The 18,392-nt window shown below is 37.7% G+C and overlaps 2 protein-coding genes across 2 annotated transcripts in view; one reads left to right on the top strand and one right to left on the bottom strand.

The window, feature by feature from the left end:
• Positions 1-18,392, bottom strand: part of MCPH1 (microcephalin 1) — a 427,349-nt gene that overhangs the window by 199,232 nt on the left and 209,725 nt on the right. The window lies entirely within an intron of this gene.
• ANGPT2 (angiopoietin 2) overlaps positions 1-18,392 on the top strand; it is a 64,294-nt gene that overhangs the window by 26,435 nt on the left and 19,467 nt on the right. Inside the window, exons 2-4 of the mRNA XM_040349815.1 lie at positions 3,080-3,235; positions 8,389-8,510; positions 14,912-15,144. Coding sequence (XP_040205749.1) covers positions 3,080-3,235; positions 8,389-8,510; positions 14,912-15,144 — 511 coding nt within the window. The remainder of the gene's footprint in view (positions 1-3,079; positions 3,236-8,388; positions 8,511-14,911; positions 15,145-18,392) is intronic.

The following is an 18,392-nucleotide window of genomic DNA, read 5'->3' as shown; positions in this document are numbered from 1 at the left end:
GGTTTCATGTCCACATGCCTGCAACAACACCTGCAAATTAGCCTCCTTGATCCACGATGCTAGAAAATAAAACATCACCTTTACGTATGTTACTTTGAAATCCAAAAAGCATTCAACACTACTTTGTGGCCAGATAAACGTGACCAATTACTATATGCTACACAATGATCTTGATAAATGGGAACCTTCCCAGACCTTCATTATCTGTGTTTCGGAGAATTAGATCTGATTACATATTTTTTTTAAGGCAATGTGCTGAAAGACTATTACTTTAAGGTTTTAATGATTACATTGAAAATAAACCTTGACCTCCAACATGTTCACGTTGACCCCCAACATGGCCTATGCCAGCAAGTACAACACCCTCTTATCCTTATCTCACTATGTTCTTTGTTATAATATTCTGAGATCAGTCAGTAAATTCCTAGAAAGAATCAATTGCAGGTCAATCGTGACCAATCATATCGTGTCAAACAAATAGGCAGAGAGATGGACCAGGAGAGTTTCTTGTATCTACTGGCATGGCTCATCAATGTCTGATGATGCATACACAAAGCATATTCTACCTGCCAGTTTATGATCCACATACTGCTGTAGTACACTAGTCAATCTGATACCTTTTTCGTGGGTAATCTGAGGGAACTTCTACTTATAATGCAGGACAGGAATTTCCAAACACACCTACTACACCATTTTTGCTTGCTCTCATGATGATTTAGATTCAGATTTATTCATCCCCCCTTCCCCAAAACATAGAATGCCATTATTAAGAAGTTTATCATTGCTACCAATCAAATTCGTGCCTGCAAAATGGTAATCTGGCTTGCGATACAGGAAGCAGAGAGAAATGAAATTAAATAGCACACATATTATAGGTGTTTCTGTGAGGTGCTCTATGAATTCTGACTATGGTGAGTTGCAGATAACTCAAGTTAAAATGGCCTGATTTTAGCACAATTATAGTGTATCCTGGTTGGAAAAATATTGGTCAATGAATAGTTTAACTCGTTGACTAGAACTGCTTTTTAACTACTTCAGCCCCAGAAAAATTTACCCCCTTCCTGACAAGGCCATTTTTTGAGACACGGCACTGCATCGCTTTAACTGACAATTGCGTGGTTGTGCCACACTGTACCCAAACAAAATTTACGCCCCCTTTTTCCCACAGAGCTTTCTTTTGGTGGTATTTGATCACCTCTGCGGTTTTAAATTTTTTGCATTATAAACCTCTGCGACAATTTTGAAAAGAAAAAAGAAACACACAATATTTTTGACTTTTTGCTATAATAAATATCCCAATTTAAAAAAAAAAGCCTCAGTTTAGGCCAATGTGTAGTCTTCTACATATTTTTGGTAAAAAAAAAAAATTGCAATAAGCGTATATTGAGTGGTTTGCGCAAAAAAGTTATAGCGTCTACAAAATAGGGGATAGATTTTAGGCATATTTATTATTATTTTTTACTAGTAATGATGGCGATCAGCGATTTTTTTTTATCGGGGCTGGGTTAATGCGGCAGACAAATCGGACACTTTTTTGGGACCATTGACATTTATACATCGATCAGAGCTAAAAATAGCCACTGATTACTATATAGATGTCACTGGGACTTTGAATGAGGCAATTGACTTGTGGAGGTAGAGTGGTTAGTAAACATTATTTATTACAATTGTATGAAACAAGTAAAAACATATTTTCATTATATATATATATATATATATATATATGTATATATATATATATATATATATATCACACACACACATACATACATGCACACATGGCATGAACATAATAATAGATTTTATATATATATATATATATATATATATATATATATCAGCTTGGCAGCACATGAGCGATAATGAATACTGATAAAATGTAATACAAAGCATTTCCTATTAGCAGGCATTGGTACACCATATGCAACAGAGCTGCTGTAATGAAAAAAAGGATAGATACACATACACATTACTAGACACATAGTACTCAATGAATTTTGAATGTATAAAAGATATATATTGGCCAGTGAATAGGTAATGAGACAGACTTGACTGAGCACCCCATGGTAACTCAACGCGTTTCACGGCTATATGCCATTCATCAGAAGTTGGGTACAGAAATAAGAGGTCGGCTAAAGCACTGTGCTTGGCTAGCATCGAGGAAGATGGGACCCCAAATTGGATGTCTGTTCTGGAGCTGAGGCAAGGAACCCCGCCCCAGCCAAGAAAACATCCATATAGCATGCCCGATCGCCACAACACATTCAACATATAGTATGTGGGGATTATTGCACATATGGTGTTGTGTGTGTGTGTCCAGTGAATGGGCTTTGTGTGCTACCTCCCTGGTATAAAGCACATATGTAAAGCACAATGTATGTTAATATACCAGATTCATGCGATAGGAGTAGTCCTCAGGAATGATATGCTGGAACTGGAGAAAGTACAGAGAAGGGCAACAAAACTAATAAAGAGTCTTGAGGACATTAGTTATGAGGAAAGGTTACGAGCACTGAACTGTTTTTCTCTGCAGAGGAGACGCTTGAGAGGGGATATGATTTCAATGTACAAATACTGCACCGGTGACCCCACAATAGGGATAAAACTTTTCTTGCGTAAGGGAATTTAATAAGACGCGACCATTCACTAACATTTGAAGAAAAGCGGTTTAACCTTAAACTGCGTTGAGGGATCTTTACTGTAAGAGCGATTAGGATGTGGAATTCCCTTCCACAGGCAGTGGTTTCAGCGGGGAGCATAGATAATTAAAAAAAAACTATTAGATAAGCACCTGATTGACCACAATCCCTTTACTAGTTAAACTTTTATATTAAAGGTTAGGCACCCTAATTTTGGACCGTGGATCTTTTTCAGACAAACTATGCTATGTATCTTACGAATAAGTGCCATGCAATGAACAAACTGTGTCAGTTTTTTTTTCATCAATCTTGTTGAAGGTCGTTTTGACCTTCTTTATATTGTTGTGACCTGCCCGATATTCTCTGCTTATATGTCTCTTTGATAGTCAATAAAAACTCTTTGGAACAAAATCAATGTACTTCATGTTTCTGTTTTGCAGCTTGAGACATACATTCAAGACAATATGAAAAAGGAAATGGTAGAGATGCAGAAGAATGCAGTGCAAAACCATACAGCTATCATGATAGAGATAGGGACAAACCTGCTGAACCAAACTGCAGAGCAAACTAGAAAACTCACAGATGTTGAAGCCCAGGTAAATATACAGGGCACAAATGATTCTCTGACAAATTGAGCTTTGTGCTTGGTGCCAACACCATGTTATTACTCACAGTGATGAGAAAACAAACACATTTTCCTTATATGTCAAATTCAAGAAAAAATGTTTTGCCAAACCAGGTCATGTAAACTTTGTGATATTTATGTAAAATATGTCTGCCATCCAACCGCACAGGAAGCAACAAGGTCTGTAAAATGCTCTATAAATCTCTGGATAAGACTTTTGTTTTCACGCTTTCCAGACTAAAGCAGATCTGTTCTCTATAAATCAGCTTGGCTAGATGTTGCCATATATCCCCAACATGGGTAGAGTTCAACGCTGCAATAAAGAAATAAAAAGAACATTTGGTCCTTCAATATGAAGAAAACCATTCTTTCCAAGATGGAGATTTGCAATTATAAGCAACAGTGAATTCTCAAATACGTAATAAAATAATTGCACTATGGAATAAATAGTAATAACACTAGTAATAAAAGCACTATGAAATAACCGAGAAGTGCTAGTTGCAGTAATTAAAGACCACCATATGTAGAAGCAAAGCAACACACACATACATACATATATATATATACCCCAACAGCAGCACTGATCCAGTGGTCAATATCCTTGTCAAAAAAATGGCAGGGGCCAACCATTTAGTGCTTCAATGAAACTTCCTGAAGTGGAGATCCACAAAAACCTTTTTAAGCTGAACTGGAATTTATACAAAAAATTCGGTGAAAATCATCAGTACATTTGACCGATTAACCAAGTAATTAAAAATTTTGTTTAACATTTGATTTTGGAATTACAGGCAGTCCCTGGGTTACAAACAAAATAGGGTCTGTGGGTTTGTTCTTAAGTTTAATTTGTATGCAAGTTGAAACCGGTACATTTTTTAGGTGCAACTCTAGGCCAAAATATTTTTTTAACTTTTTGGGATAGCATAGGGACGGTTTAACACCTCTGTAATATTTGTAATGTAATGTTGTTTTCACCATAATTTCTGTCCCCGTGACAACTGTTTTTTGAAAATTTGGTGTTCTTGTGCAAACAAGGTTTGGGGATAAAGCTTCAATGAAGACTCCTTTTTCCCCATGATAACTCTTACAGGAGCGAATTTCATTTCCTATGGGTACATTTCCTATCACTTCCTGTTATCGCCTTATGTTTGTAAAGTATGTGTTGTATGTACGTCGGATATATGCAACAGGGGACTGCCTGTAATGTACTTTCTTGTTTTTGTAGTGTGTAATCAAGTTGGCCCTTGAGAAACTGCATACTGACAGGAAAAAAGACAAGACACATTTTAAAACAATTTATCTGCAACACACTGGTGAACTGTGCAGCACTAGACTAATCATACAGCAATTAGGAGTCCAAGCCCTAACAGGATGTACCTATGAAATTTTTAGGGGACATGATTTTTTTTTTCCAATAGATTTTTATTCAAAAGTTTAATGAAATACTATTGTTAGACAAATATCAGCGAAAAATGGATGCTCCCTCCAATACAATCAAGTGCCCAAATGTTATGAACAAGAGCCAAATAAATGAGCCTAATAGGCTGGGTTCTCCTAATAAAGCATCAGTTTACTAAGAGCATAAAGTCTGCGAGTATAGTCACCCTATGGCAAATACAAAATAAAGGCCTCAAAGTTAGATGCCTAGAGTTCTTTGTAGGTGAACCAGCTGTCTAGGCGTTTGCCCGCCATAAAATAAAACTCATTCATAATTCTGTGCTCTAGGCATGCTTTAAGATACCTACAACTGCACCTTAAAAAAAAAACAGGAAGATTTTGTTATTTTAACTGGACCAATTCCACCCTCAACTTTTTTAGTAGTACATATCATAAAAGTGTTACTTGACTCAGTTTAAGTGTGCTTTCCAGAAATTGCATCATTGATTGGGATAAATTATACCATTTAAAAAGCACAATATACATGCATTATACATCATGTGCCTGTATAGAAACATATGCATACTAGAAATAGCATTCACATTGTCAATGTGTCCTTGCATTCAAAATTAAAGAAAAAAAAACCCGAAAAAAACGAATGTCACTCCTATAAAGATGTTACTCTGACACACGGACAACCGATTCCAACCAGAATGAAACAAAACAAAAGTTTGCTCTCCCAAGGACATTACAACGTGAAATCATATCCTCAAGTAATATTTAACTTGACGGAAATGAGTAATGAGGTCTTCCTGTCAACAGAAACAAGCCCCAGATGAAAGAAGTACAAGTAATACTTACACAAATGGTATTGTCTGAACAGCGTGCGGCATGATGAGGCAAATTCTGCAAACATCCAAAGTATTGTCTTCCTTCCGAGAGATTGACATCAATTAAATAAATAACATTCCTTAGTGTGATCTCATAAGATGACAAATGTCTCGGAAAAAAAGACAACACTGAAAGGGGTTGTCATATGGTGTACTTTGAAAAATGTTGTGTGCTGCATCAGTTATTTCTGTTATATATTTGGATTGCCAACTAGTAGGAAATGATTGGGTTGGTAAATGTAAGCTATTCTATCTGACAGGGAATACTCAGAATTATTATTATTATTTCTTTTATTGCATGTTGCCCAAAAATGTATTATATTGCAGCTTACCAACCATTAGATGTGGTGGCTGGAAATGCATCAGCCACCACATCTAATTGCTAGTGATCGGCCTCTTTCACACTGGGCGGATCAGTAATGATCCGCCCCGTGCACCTCCGCTTGCTCAGCGGGGATCGCTCGGTTGATCCCCGCTGAGCCGGCGGATGACAGGGCGGTCCCTGCACACTGTGCATGGACTGCCCTATCTTTTCTCCGCTCCCCCCCATGGGGGGATCAGATGAACATGGACCGTATGTCCGTGTTCACCCAATCCGATAGACCGAAGGAAAAGTAGGTTTTTCCTCCGTCACACTTTGGCGGATCGGAGCGGGTCGGATGTCAGCGGGCATGTCACCGCTGACATCCGCGGCTCCATAGAGGAGCACAGAGCGCCCGTACAGGTCCGCAAAAAAAACCTGACAGACGGACCTGTACGGGCGCTCAGTGTGAAAGAGCCCTTAAATGTATTAGTATATCTAAATATAATAACAAAATTAAGTCAAACTCCAGCTCACACTTAATAATCAGTTGCAACAAACAGTTTTTTTTCTTTTGGAATAAAGGGTTTACATGAATAAAAGCTGATTTTAAGCACCCCCCGTCAAGGGTAAATAGTTTGTCTCACCTGTGTAAACTGATACATTCTGCTGGAGAGCGTGTTGTTCTTTTAAGAAACAACAGACTTGCTGGCTGTATCACCAGATGAAAACAGAAGAAATAATTCCATAAAATAAATGCAGCAATCACATCTAAGAATTGGTAAGCTGCAATATAATAAATGTTTGCTTTTGGGGTTATTACCAGTTTAGATTTTATTATTAGTATTATGAAATATGTGAATGAAGGACCCTGGAGACTGTATGGCTCCAAATTTATTTTTGGCCTTTTTACTTCCCAGTGATCACCCTAAAGTAGGCTTCACTAAATTCCGGATTGCAGCCCGGACCCTGATCAAGTCATAGTCCTAATCCTAAATGACAGACAGCCAACCAGTTCGTCCTCAGTGCAGGATCCCCTTCTCTGCAGCAGTCATTGCTTGCTAGGAGCAACAGCTCCTGTCCACTTCCTGCCCGGCTTATTGAATGTAGAACAGAGAAGACATACAGGGGTTGATTTACTAAAACAGGAGTGTGCAAAATCTGGTGCAGCTCTGCATTGAAACAAATCAGCTTCTAGTTTTTTTTTGTCAAATCCTAATTGAACAAGCCGATTTGCTACCATGCATAGACTCACCAGATTTTGTACTCTACAGTTTTAGTAAATCAACCCCACAATAACTACATATATCCCTTCTGAGTAATAGCACAAACATAAGATTTGAACCTCCACTGTAAGAGTTTTTTTTTACTGACTAGACCTCCCTGGGACTGTAATGCAATATCCCTGCCCTAAAGAAATTAATAACAGGCCATGCAAAAGTAAAGTTACAATGCATGTAAAAATTCATATTTTTATGGCTTTAGGCTTAAAACTAAAGCAAAGGCGGAAAACAGTGGTACTCCATATTCCAACATATTTGTTCATGATAGAGGTGTGTGAACACCGCTATAGGTCAGTCTCCCATCTCCAACAACAAACAGACTAGGGTGCTAGCCCCATCCGTCACAGATTCTAATGAGCAAAAAATAATTCTGGTAGGCCACACATCCAGTAAACTCACCATGATTTCAGCAAGTCCATAAAAACATGTCAAAAAACATTTGTTCAGGACTAAAAGAACCCTACATGGCATGATACAATGCCCTCTTCCTAAGGACACCAATTCAAAACTTAGATAGTAAAGCTTTGATTATTAAAAAAAAAATAACAAACATGTCATACATTCCTCCACTGTGCAGTTCGAATGTATGACTCCGCTGCGCTGTACGACAGCGCTTGCATCATTGGATTTGGTTGACAGCAGCGGGAGCCAATGGCAGCGCTGCTATCAATCTATCCAATCAAGAGCAGTGAACCCCAGGAAGAGGGACAGTGCGTCCCTGCCGTGGGAAAATCCAGGGCTCAGGTAACTGGCAGAATTTTTTTTTTTAATGCATAGGATGCATTAAGGTGAAAACACATGAGTGTTTACAACCCCTTTAAAAAATAAAAAAGTTAGATAACCTTTCATCTTTTCTTTTGGGTTCTTAAATGTGTGAATATAGGCATGTAAAACTAGGAAAAGGCATAAGCAAGAGGGTTACAACAAAGGCCAGTAACTAGTATTTTAAAAAGGAGAACACAAAATGTGTATGAGTATTGTGAGATAGTTCCCTGTTTGAATGTATATATGGCATTGTTTTTACAATTTTACTCATATTGCATGCAAAAAAAAAACCTCCAGTGATTACATTTGATTGGAAAATGTCACCTCAATTCTTAAACATCCATGTGCTATTATTGAGGATTTTCTATACACCTCACAATGTCCATAAGCAACCGCAAAGTGACCCAACTTCAAGATGACTACTTTACTTCAGAAAATGACCAGAAATCATGGTTATGGATACCTATTATAAAGTTAAAATAATCGAGATGCCTTGTTAACTTCTAAACAGGTATTCAACCAAACGAGTCGCCTGGAGCTTCAGCTATTGGAACATTCTTTTTCAACAAATAAACTTGAAAGACAAATATCTGATCAAACAAATGAGATAACAAAGTTACAAGACAAAAACAGGTAAGTGTTTGTATAACATACATAAAAAAAATCCCTTTCTGTACATATAGTGTTAAAGTATATCTAATAACCATTCTGCATTAAGTAGGAAGTTGTTAATACCCCCAAGAGTTTTTATTTTATTTTTTTCAACCTACCTTCTATTTGAGAAATTGCCATTGCTACCTATTCTGATGGCACAACAGGGCATGAACAAAAGTCTTTCCAAATTGAGGCAAATCCCCTCTCAGAAAGTTGAAACTGGCACATGTGTCCTTATTGGGAGATTTGATCTCTATTACTGTTTTGTAGACAACTCAAAAATTTTGAATTTTCATCTTGCTTTCAGTCCCTGTGATAGAGGTTTTAATGAACACACATGCATGTCTGAGCCCCATTGGAATAATTTTAGAATTTAAACTAATTTGTTATCAGACAAGCGATCCTCCGTTGCGTTAGATTTATGGATATTTGAAGTTGTGCCTAAAAAGGACTAACTAGAAAAGCATGCTTAATCATGCAATTTAAGCACCTACCAAAGTGTTTTGATTGGTCTTACTTTTCCAGTAGATTTCTGACAAACTGACAAACGTATTTTGGACACTGTGGCATAATGTTGGCTAACACATTTATTACTTGTGCCCTGCTGGAGTGCAAACAGTCCAGCACAATGTTTTTAACAAGGTGATTATTACGGCGATCAAGCTCATTTCCGCAGTGATCAATAGAGGAAATACCATCTGTTTTCATAAAACAGCAATTGTGCCAGAGTTCAGGGGTTCTTCCTCAGGACGGAGATAAAAAGCATTTCCACAGACACAATGACATTATTCTCTCTCTCTGTCTGATACATCCCGTCCAGTGCCTGGAATATTTATGTGCTGTGAGAGAAATAATGACTAGACTGCAGTGTAAACATAAACGGGAGTGCAATAACCTAGATTCATTCTTACAGAGAAATGGGACAACCTGAAAAACGTTATGAGGTTCTAAAATAGAAGTATAAAAAAGGTTTCACTGATGGAATAAAAGTGTTAAAAAAATAAAAAATCTACTCTGAAGAAGAGAACGGTACACATAAAAATCTACTCTGAAGAGAAAGGTACAAATAAAAAAAGCTCCTCTGAAGAAGAGAAAGGGACACATACACAAAAACACTTAGACAAGTATGCATACACATATTACTAAGAAAAACATACATGTGCTTGAGCTCAACAGTGATTGAATATCAGTTAAATACGCAGCACTTATCAAATGAAAGTGTGCCTACAACTTTGTCCAACTTTCACATTTCACTTGCAGCACCACTGCAGGTCAACCATTCTATATCTGTATGGATAGATTTACTTTACCAACAACACAAACTACTGAAAGCTGTGGGTCCCAGTGTCCCCCAACATTCTATTCTTTGCAAATCATTACATATTTATAATGTACTGCAATGTGTTCCGAGAGAAGTGTGTAGTCAACAACTACTGACATTTCCTTCTGAACATGCGAATTCCCTGGCTGGTTTGTTGATCGATCTGCCCATGACTTTCTGAGTTACTGACTGAGTTTTCTTTTAAAGTACTGTTGATGCATACTTGCATGTTTTTAGGCAGCACTGGGGTCCTTTGGTGTTAGTCTGTACACACTAGCCTAGTGTAGGAAGTACAACAATGCCTACATATTCTGAGAATCGCAGCAATTTTTGTAAAAAAAAAAGAAAAGATATACCAGTACAAATTACCATAGGGCATTCTGTGCGGTTTGCGCCATGTAAAGCGATTTTTTTTGGAGGTTTTACTATAATAAACATGGTATATTTACCGCAAAGGTTTCGCACAGAGAAGCCCCGATTCTCCTCTTCCACCGGCACTCCTGGCTCCTTTTCTTCATCCAGTGCCCCCATAGGAAGCTGCTTCCTTCCGAGCCCCGCTGCTTGTGTTCATAGAGACAGACAGCGGGGCATGGCCCAGCCCCACCCCCTCACTCCCTTATCAAAGAGTTTAATTGACAACAGAAGCTAATAGCTCTTAGTCTTCCACCGGTACTCCTGGCTCCTTCTCTTCATCCAGTACCCCCAAAGGAAGCTGCTTCCTTCCGAGCCCCGCTGCCTGTGTTCATAGAGACAGACAGCCTGCCCTCACTCCCTTATCACAGAGTTTAATTGTCAACAGCAGGAGCCAATAGCTCCCGGCTATTGATCTGCCCAGTGAGGAGAAACCAAGCCAGGAGAGCCGCTGCTCTCATGCACAGTGCTGGATCGCGATGGGGCCCAGGTAAGTATAAGGAGGGGAATGCATTAAAAAAAAAAACATAAGGCTTTACAACCACTTTAATAAAACTTTACACAGCTATATACAGTGTTTGCTTTGGACACTGACAATTTACAGCTGCACAATGTATATAATTGATCATGACTGGACAAAAGTGTTGCTCATAATAAACAAATTCCCAATTTCATTTTCAAAAATGAATGAAACATGCAAACTTTTTTTATATTTAAAAAAAAATTAGTAGTTTGTAAACAGAAAATGTGTCTTTTTTCCTTGTTAGGCCTCCCTTTAAATGTTTTCCATTTACATGTCTAAGCCATCAAACATATGTGAGCATCACATGTCTGTGTATCTGCATTCCCCTGAGTATCATCATTTAGCTCACATAACCCCTATTTGTCATTACTACATACCACTGCGGAAGCATGCAGCAATCCACCTCTGAAACAAATACAATGTGACAAAATAAAGATGTGATAATAATGCTGACTTCATCAGCATTAGCTTGTAAAGGCTCACTCTTGATGCCAGGGTTAAACCATGTTATCTAGACTTCCATATGCATTAGGTTAGTGGAGATTTTTAACATTCCAGTAGCTACATCTGTTATAAATAGAATGTAATAAATACCCTATGCCGACTCAACAGACAACTGACATGCCTTTTGTCACCTTTCTAATGCTTTGGGAATAAATGACTAGAATAAGCAATACAACAATTCTTAAGTGAAATCAATCAATAAATAGCTGTTGGAATTTACCAATAGTACACAAATATGTTCAACAAGATCTCAACATATTTTTAAATGGATTTTCAGCATTACTAAAGAAATCTAGGGTGTAAAACACAGGATTGTAACATATACCAGGCAAGCCAACAGACACAGACTACATGCTCAGTGGGGCTAGAAATAAACAGGGATATTTACAAAGCGCTGCATGGAACACTTCTGAGAATTATCGAGGCTTGCCATGAATATGTAGCTTAACAAGACTTAAAAAGGTAGAAGGAATCTAATGTGAGAGTTTAAGTACTGTATGGATTTTTTTTGGTGCATAGTCACATTGGTCCAGCTTGGACCAATGGAAGTAAACATCTGACAAACCTGGCAAATTCCTGTGGTATATGTTACTACAGTGATTGCCACTGACTTCTGAGTCCCATGCCAATCAACTACTCTGCTTTATAGTGAACACCGCATGGGTGCCATTCAGAGAACACTTTTAGCAGTATAACTCCACGTTTACAGTTACTAATTGTTTCAGATTTGAAGGGACATCCCTGGGTTTTGAAGAAATCGAAAATCCCTGTTCCAAAAAAAGTATCTGGCTTTAAGGGCTCTTTCACACGGAGTGGATCCGTATTGATCCGCCCTGTGTGTGTCCGTCGGCTCAGCGGGGATTATCCGTAAATCACCTCTGAGCTGTCGGCGGACAGGGCAGTCCCCGCACACTGTGCAGAGACCGCCCTGTCTTTCCTCTGCTCTCCTCTATGGGGAATCAGATGAATACGGACCGTGTGTCCGTATTCATCCAATCCGTTCCGCCAGACGGAAGAAAAATAGGGTTTTCTTCCGTCTGAAAAAGCGGATCTTTGCGGAGGCGGATCTTTACGGACGTTAGCGTAAACGGAATTGTAAAAAATGGTCCGTTCATCCGCCCGTTTGAAAGGGCCCCAAGACAAAACAAACGAATCCTAGCATCTTTATTGTTACCATTATCTAGTAACAGCAATACCATTAATAACAAAGTATATGTGACTCCTCACGTTGGAAAACAACCTAAAGTATTTAGTTTCATATAGAAATGAAATGTGTGTGTGTCACACACACTTTACCTTTTTGTCAGCAGGAGTGACAGAAGTACACTTGCGTGTCAGCACAAGCCTATCCATTGGAGGACAGTCAAGCCGTTTATGCCTAGCATGTTCTATGAGAATGGTCAGTTTTAGCAAAGCAGGGGGACTGGCAGGATTACCAGGTATTTCACACAAAATACGACATATAAAGAGAACAGGATACTTTTTAATGCAAGTAAAGATACAACATACACATATCAGAAACCTGAAATCTTGGGTAACAAACAGCATAACACAATGACAAATATTTTTATAAAACAGGTCACAATCTTAAGAACCTGCTTGGAATAATCTTAAAATATTGCTGTGCTACTTTAACAAGGATCCTCTATTTTGTAAAGTGTAGATGATGCCCCAATAACATTGGCAGGTGTTATTAAAAAAGTATGATGTGCCAGTAGAATTCTTGTGTAAAGAGCCACAGTACACTGATAGACTAGACCTTTGTCCAGCCCACAGAATGTGTTATCTATAGCCCAGCTACACATACTGTAAAGCCTGGTACACACTGCGATTTTTTGCGTTGAATGGAAAAAAAAAAAAACCTGTCACCTCCGGTCGGAGCCGCTGTACTAACTACCTGTACAGCGATCTCCCTTGCTGAGCTATTGTGTTCTGACAGGGTGACTGGAAAGCAGCTAAGCATAGCTTCTTAAAGTTGACCTAGAAAACTTGCAAAGGAAATTATGCTCTTAAGTCCAATGCGGGATGAATGAAGCATGCACTTTTTTCATCCCCATTATGAACTCAACTGTACACTATATTTTATTGAATGTGAGAGGCTAAAGCAGAGGGGGTGAACTGTGTAATACAACCTATTGACATAACAATAAACACAATTCCTGCACATGAATCGAGATTGGAAAGACAGCATCATCATCCCTGGGAGAGCAACTTATTCCAGGCAGAAAAGGCTGATCTTGAATGATGCCTAAACAAACGTAGTGACAATTATTATCAAGGAGGAGTATTGAGATTTATCTAAGGCAGCGATTCCCAACCTCAGTCTTCAAGTACCCTCAATGAACCAAGTTTTGTAAATTTCCCAAATAAAATAGCTGTCATAAATACCAAGCTAATGACATTGATTTAAAGCACCTGTACAAGTTGAAGGAAATCCTTAAAACATGACCTGTTGGGGGTACCTGAGGAATATAGTTGGGAACCACTGCAGAAATGTTACATATACACATTACTTTGGATGAAACATTTTATTTATATTAACTGCTTAAGGACCACCCCACGTACACACACTGTGGCAGGGCATAGAATCACGTACCTGTATGTTCTTTGGCTGTGGCGCACACGCTGCTGGAGCCAAGCTCCTGCTGTGATTGGACACTGTGGGAGCCAATCAGCGGGTCCAGCGGATAAGATGTCCACCGGGAACTTGGCAAACAGTCAGAGATAGGCAGAACGGCGGTCTGCCTATATAAACAAGGCAGACTGTTGTTCTGCCACATAGGAAAATGGAGATCTTGTCTTTCTGTTAAGCAGAAACAATGATCTCCTTTTCCTTTAGTCAAAGCACTCCCCCCACAGATAGAAAGCACTCAAAGAGAACACATTTAACCATTTTATTGCCTCTGAAGTTAACCCCTTCCCTGCCAGTGTCTTTTATACAGTGAAAGTGCATTTTTTTTAGCACTGATCACTGTATTAGTGTCACTGGTCCCCAAAAAGAGTCACTTAGTGTCAGATTTGTCCACCGCAATGTCGCAATCCCACAAAAAATAAAATAATAAAAAAATCGCTCATCGCCGCCATTACTAGTAAAAAAATATAAAAAAGTCCATAAATCTATTCCATAGTTAGTAGACGCTATAACTTTTTTTTACCAAAAATATGTAGCAGAATGCACATAGCCTACATTTTTGAAGAAATGAGCATTTACATTTTTTTATTGGATATCTTTTATAAGAGAAAGTAAAAAATAGTGGTTATTTTTAAATTTTTTTTTTTTTTTTTTTGTTTATAGCGCAAAAAAGTCAAAAACTAGGTTATCAAATACAACAACAAAAAAAAATCTCTATTTGTGGGGATGAAGTGGTTAAAGGGGTCTGGCAAAGTCGAATGCTAAAGGTGTCATTGTTTCCACAACTCTGAGAAAATTAGCACTTATAGAAATGTTAATATCCATTGATCTGATTGACGATTATCAATGTTTCAATCGTTATGTAATGTAATATACCACAAATCAAGCTTTTTGAATTAAGACTCCATGTTAAAATATTTCCTTTTCCCACATTACTAAAAATGCTTTATAGTGTTAAACATGACATGCTAACTTACATATTTTTATAGTGATTTAGAAAATAAAGTGTCTAATATGGAGGATAAGCACAACCAGCAACTCCAGTCAATGAAAGAAGAAAAAGATAAGCTGCAAACCTTAGTACTCAGACAAAATTCTATCATAGAGGATTTAGAGAAGCAACTGATGACAGCATCTGTAAATAACTCTCTACTGCAGAAACAACAGCATGACTTGATGCAGACTGTGCACAACCTGCTAACATGGATGACACCACAAACAGGTATGTTTTTAACAGACCCACTCTGGAAATAACCTTCAGATATTCATTCATGTTTAGAGATGAATCTACGGTTTGATGAAACACTCAAAAAAGTAGAAAAAAACTTAACAAGCAAAATATAACTAGAGCAATTGTTTACAGGCTAACCCTCAAGATTAATATGAATGAAAATGTTGACTGTTCAAATTCTACTTCTTTCCTAATACAGTGGAAAGCCATACTGTAATTTCAGTGTGCACATATTTTGAGCTGTTTTTGCAGTATTTGCCTTAAAAAAAAATTGTTAAATCACATTTTTACATTTCCTGGTCTTCCATGTTATTGCATGAAATGTAGATATTTTAAACAGTCAACTTACTCAGATTTACACTGAGAAGTAGTAAAAGCACAGTCCTTATGCAGTACTGCAAAGTAGGAAGAAGAGCCAGCATACGTAATACGTAAAATTAGCACACATTGATAATCTAGCTATTTCCACTTACCTGTGTATCCAAAAATCATTAAAAATACTGTACATTGCCTTAAAACATGGAACAACCTTATGTTCTGTCTTCCTTTGGTCTATAAATGACTCTAGATCAGGGGTCCTCAAACTTTCTAAACAAAAAGCCATTTTACTGTCCTTCAGACTTTAGATGGGCCAGACTGTGGCTGTCGGGTGTAGAAAATGTCCCACCATCAGTTGGAGTAAACAATGTCCAATCATTGGTGTCTTGTTAGGAATTGTGCCCCATCATTGGTGTCATCTGTTGGGGTCATTGGAAGGAACCGTGTACCATTGTTGGGGACATTGGGAGGAACTGTGCACCATTGTTGGGGTGGTTGGGAGAAACTGTACCCCAAAGTTGGTGTCATTGGGAGGAACTGTGCCCCTTCGTTGGAGTCAGTGCGCCAAGGGCGGGATAAAAGCAAGCAAAGGGCCGCAGTTTGGAGATCACTGCTTTAGATTATAAGTCCAAATTGCCACACAATGGCAGAACACTCACAAATATGCATACAGAAATGTCCATATGTTACCCAAAGTGCACTAATATCATACTGTGTTCAAGGGAGAGGGTGACTACATCAATATGATAGGATAACTGGTCAGGGAGTCAGCTGTGTGAAGCAGTTTACTCCAAAACATTAAATTACCGCATCCTAAGCAGCTTAAACTTTTGATCATCTCCTGAATATGCTTGGAGCTTCCTATACTTCGGTCAGTCATGTCTAAACCAAGGTGTTTTACAGTGTCTGCTTACCATCTGTACCTAAAAAAAAGTCTTATTTGAATTAATAATTATTTATTCTTAATTATTATAGATAAAGCTGCTGCTAAAATCAGTAAAAATGTTTGTGTCACAATTCTGGGTAACATGATTTTCATTTCCATGCACAATTTCAGGCTCTTGCCAGTAGATTTCACCCAAATGCTTTATAAACAGTGGCTTCATATTCTCTTTGAAGGTGCTGTCTTCTGAGCTGTCATCCCAAGCTCTTATCTGCTAGCATGCACCGTACTGTATATTACAAGTTTTAGGCTTCCTGGATTGTGAGAAATGCCTTTTCATGTTATTTGTTTTAGCGCTTAGCTTTTTAGAGGGTTTCTTCTTTTTTTAAGGCAGCTTTCTTAGAAAACCAGTGTCTGTACATTAATAAAGCTACATATATCTAAATGCAACATTTGCCAAGCTAAAAAAGCCATTTGTCCTCCATGTCTACCGCCGCCTTGGTCTTATCAGGAGTGTGCATTTACAGTGCTGTATAGTGTGATAAATGGCGGAATGCCTACAATAGCAACACAGCTATTAAAACGTAATATTTTATGACAGAGCTATCATACGAGTAATGTATTTAATGGCTCTATGGGACCTATTTATAAAAGATCAAAGTCAATATGAAACACTAAATCTGTTTTGATTATCTGTAAGGCTGCCCTGGACAGTATCTCCACTAATTTTCATTTTAAAATATTCCAGATATATGAATTTTGGAGATAGATTTATATACAGTAAAGAAATTATTTAGCAATGAAATGTACGGTCCCCCAAACGTAGTAATTTTTTTATTTTAGAATAATCGGACATAAGAAAATGCATGAAGCTAGTGTTGTTATTATTCCTTAATTTCATCAGTTTTTCACTGTTATGTTTCATTAATCTCAGTGCATTTCAATCACTCCATGCAACAGAAAGGAAATTATATATATATATATATATATATATATATATATATATATATATAATGTAGATCTGTATTAAGGTACAAAACGTTCAACCTAATCTGTACCCTCTAAATTTCAAAATAAACATATGTGCCATTTCTTATACGATATCCTCTGTAAGCAAAGTCTTTAAAGGAAAGTGCCACAGAAAAATTTAATTGTCTGGTGAAAACAAAGTTTTGGATCAAGCAGTTCTATTTTTCTGGAAAAATACCAAGTGAGATTAGGCTAGCACAATAACAAAACTGTTATTTCAAGTGTTCTTAAACTTTGGATCATAAACTTAAGCACATAATACTTTCCAGAGACAGATGGGTATTAAATTTAGAAATTGACATGGTGCCCTGTAAGATACTGATATTTATTTAAAGCAGAAAAATAATAGAATTCATCAGATTTCCCAATGCCTCTGATGCCAAAAACATTAGTGAATTTCACATGCGCCACCTAAGCATTAATGGAGTATGTGATTGATTTCCCCTACATTTCAGAGATCTTTCATTGTAATCATGTTTTAACAGGTTTATTTTTTCATAAAAATCACAGATTTCCTCCCCCTTATTAATTCACTTTATCAGATGCAGACTGCTCAACAGCTACCAGAGGGAAAGGAAAAAAATCCCACCTTTGTCATGACCATCTGTCTTTTGTGAGTGCAGATGTCCCAACAACTCACTCAGTATAACTGCATAGTTAGTGGATCAATGAAACTCTCAATGCTAATCTATTACGTATTACGTCAAAACTGACAATATTTAACAACACCTAGATGACTCCCAGTTCAGTTATTCAGACAGCCCACAGTGTATTAGGAGATAAAATATTTGCACTTAAGTTCACAGAAAATGTTAGTAAAGAACTTTCCGTTAATGGGTCTTGGGTTCAAATTCCACAGGATGTAATCCATAAGAAATTTCCATGTTTCTCTTGGGTTTCCTCCTATAAAACATATTGGTTGATTGGCACCTGCCATTGTGGTATTGATATTGCAGTGTAAGCTCCTTCAGGAGTGATGTGAGCAGTCTATTCTGTAAAGGGTATGTAA

The sequence above is a fragment of the Rana temporaria genome, chromosome 4 (genome assembly GCF_905171775.1).
Source record: "Rana temporaria chromosome 4, aRanTem1.1, whole genome shotgun sequence".
NCBI classification, from domain to species: domain Eukaryota; kingdom Metazoa; phylum Chordata; class Amphibia; order Anura; family Ranidae; genus Rana; species Rana temporaria.
The sequence above is the reverse complement of the archived record's forward strand: the minus strand, read 5'-3'. Positions and strand labels throughout refer to the sequence as shown.